The sequence below is a fragment of the Triticum aestivum genome, unplaced genomic scaffold (genome assembly GCF_018294505.1).
Source record: "Triticum aestivum cultivar Chinese Spring unplaced genomic scaffold, IWGSC CS RefSeq v2.1 scaffold14359, whole genome shotgun sequence".
Classification (NCBI taxonomy): domain Eukaryota; kingdom Viridiplantae; phylum Streptophyta; class Magnoliopsida; order Poales; family Poaceae; genus Triticum; species Triticum aestivum.
This window is the reverse complement of record NW_025233316.1, coordinates 1-3,281: the sequence shown is the minus strand read 5'-3', so window position 1 is coordinate 3,281 and position 3,281 is coordinate 1. Positions and strand designations below refer to the sequence as shown.

Sequence of the window (3,281 nt, the reverse complement as noted above, 5' to 3'; positions counted from 1 at the left end):
CATCCATGCATGGTTGATTAAAAAATGCAGTTGGCATGCGTGTCACAGATCCACATGTAATGGGATGTTAAATCGTACGGCATAGACCATAGGTTCCGCTAAACCATGGTCTTGAATCACTTCTCTCGCAGTGACATACTCCCGTCCCGTGTGAAGACGCCCGTTGATGCGTATGCATGGGTCGCTAGTGCACCATGCGCATGTTAGCCTAGGCGCTGCGGTTGCGATCTCGCCAGGCATACGTGTATGGCGTGTGAATGTCTGACTGAAATGTTCTCTGCCTCCGATGGCCGTACCGCCCGATTATTATCCAGCTTTTTTGTGCCTGCATGATTGGACATAGGATCAATTAGCTTGATCTGGAAGAGATCATGATCAGTTCGATGTTGGATGGTGTGGTGGTGGTGGTACGGTGGTGGGGCGTGCTAGCATGCATGTTCTGTGGTAATTTGGTGGTTACATGTGCAGCCAGCAGCCGATCGATGGTAGCAATAGCAAACCGATCAATCTAGTGATAATATTTACTACTACGTCACTTTATAGCACACTACGTTCCTATCCTATCTAACGTTGGCTCGTTAGATGAAACTAATAAATTAGTGACCATATATGTCTTTGGTTATTTGCTTGATCGCCGTGTCTTAAGCAACTGGCGGCAACAACTACAACGAGTGCGAGGGTTCTTCCGAAGATGGGCAGGAGACCGGCGACGTCGCCGGCCTGCCTTCCGGCGAGGGCAAGCAGCTGACGAGCCAGCTCCTGGACAAGTACAGCGGCTACCTGAGAAGCCTCTGGAGGGAGCTCTCCGGGAAGAAGAAGAAGAGCGGCAGGCTGCCGAGGGAGGCGCGCCAGAGGCTCCTGCACTGGTGGCATCTGCACCACGGATGGCCCTACCCATCGGTACGTGCTTGGCTATGTACTTTTGGGTTCATGCATGCATGCAGATCGTTACGTATCTTGGTTGGAGCTTCAAAAGCGCTAATGGCGCCATACGTTCCAGGAACCGGAGAAGCTGGCGTTGGCGGAGTCGACGGGGCTCGACACGAGGCAGATCAACAACTGGTTCATCAACCAGAGGAAGCGGCACTGGAGGCCGGCGCCGCCGGCGATGGGTAGCAGGTTGCAGCACATCGACGCCGGTGCTTCCAGCAGCAGCTCTCCTGCCGTCCTTGGGATGGAAGGCCAGCAATTCACCGGACGGAGTGGGTATCCCGACGGTGGTCCGTTTTGAGACCCTAATCAGTCGACTGCATGCCCCGCATCGTGTGCTAGCTCGCTACCATTGTGCACGCGCGTATGGAGTACAACACGCACGCGCTTCCGGACGTGCATGCAGTAGATTCATTGCAAAGTGAAGTTTACATGTGTAATAATGGAGCGTAAATGAGATCAACTTTTTTTAGGCAAAATTGTATGGATCATGGGGTTCGAGAAGCCAAATGTGCCGCCCCTGATCCAATGAATGTGAAAACTTGGCTAACCTATCAACATTGTCAAGGAGACGTAATGGCAGAAGCTTGGTCATTGCCTTGTATACGTACCATGCAAAATAATGGTTGCTACATGCTTTAGAGCCTCTTCCTGATATTGAGCGTTCAATGTTGCTTATGATGCTTTGGCGGGCGTGGCACACCCGTAACAAGATGGTTCATCATGATTCTTGTATTACGCATGTTAATCGTAGCCAAAACAAAGTTAGTGATAGTATATCCAAATTTGCTCGTCTAGAAGGCAGAACCATCACTTGGATTGGCTCGGGTCCTTCGGATGCTATGGAGCTAGCTACGATTGATTGTATTTTTTTTTAAAAAAAGGGGGGACTCCCCGGCCTCTGCATCAGAACGATGCATATGGCCACTTAGATAAATAAAATTGGTTCAACAATGTTGTAGAGTCGTAAAACAAAATAAAGTCGAGCTCACATAGACCTCGACGCGAAAACAGAAAAAGGCCATAAAGCCACAACCGGCTGGGAGAAATAAAGATAGGAAAACTAATTGCCTATCCTATTACATGACCGCCATCCAAACCGGTTGAAGATATCCCGCGCTACCATCTCCCACCGGACAGATCCAGTAACCAAACGCTCCCTGGCCTCCGTCGGAGTGAGTAGGGACCACATACGGATCAACACCGTAGCACGGAATACAACCTGCAAAAAATGAATAGTAGTTATTCTGTTAAAAGCCAAATCATTTCTGCAGTTCCAAATTGCCCATAACAACGCACAAACTCCTACACGAATGTGTCTAGCTGTAACGGACTCTATCCCATCCAGCCACGTTCCAAATAACGACCCGACCGAACTCGGAGGAGTAATGTTAAAGGCAATTTGCACGGAACGCCACAACATTCTTGCCAACGGGCACTCAAAGAAGAGATGCTTGATGGTTTCATCCCGATCACAGAAACTACACCTAGTAGATCCTGTCCAATTGCGCTTAACCAAGTTGTCCTTTGTTAGAATGACCTGTTTATGGACAAACCACATAAACACTTTAATTTTCAAAGGAACTTTGACTTTCCAAACATGTTTGGAGCTAGGAATGACACTCGAGTTAAGAACATCGATGTATGAAGGTCCCTTTGTTTAAGTGCAAATGGGTCAATCTGTCAGGAGGCGGGGTACAGGTAGACCCACAGTACGGAATGACAAAAGTGGATCTGAACAATCTTGGGTACACTGACGAACCGTTCGTCCTAGCCAATGATGTGGCACAGGTTATCTATGTGAAGGACATGTCTACCAGACCGAGGAAAAGAAAAGATAAGGAAGCGAATACATCATACGATGAGCCAAAGCGGCACATAGTTCTTTCAGGAAAAAGGGATATTGTGGGAGTGGAGGGCAAGACAGACATGTCTGAAGATTATGAAAAGTTTCATGAAATTCCTCCCTTCAAAGTCAAGGCTGACCCAAGCATCCTGATAAACGATGAAGATTATCCATGGTTACGGCGCAATAAGCAAATGACACAAGCGAAGAAAAAGTGAAGACTTTCTCCCGCAACTATTATGATGATACCATGCCAACTTTGTAATAGACGAGTATGATACCATTGTCCGTTTTGTACAAGAAGTGCATCTAGTTTTTGCCGTAACCCTCTCAACTTTCTTGCACATGCTATGTGGATGAAATGATGATACCATGCCAACTTTCAACCTTTTCAGAGTTCATTTGAAATGCTTTTCAATTTTAGGGTCTTATAGCTCAAAATAATTAGTAAATGCATGAAAAATAACAGGCCAAAAATTAAAAATTATGCCACCTACTGGGCCAC

General features: G+C 47.2%; 1 protein-coding gene across 1 annotated transcript; it reads left to right on the top strand.

Moving 5' to 3' along the window:
• Window positions 1–383: 383 nt before the first annotated feature.
• LOC123176055 (homeobox protein knotted-1-like 4) lies at window positions 384–1,547 on the top strand. The gene is made up of 3 exons (XM_044590452.1): window positions 384–444; window positions 647–900; window positions 1,001–1,547. Exons 1-3 carry the CDS (start codon window positions 384–386, stop codon window positions 1,229–1,231), a joined length of 546 nt encoding a protein of 181 aa, XP_044446387.1. The 3' UTR covers window positions 1,232–1,547.
• Window positions 1,548–3,281: the final 1,734 nt, after the last annotated feature.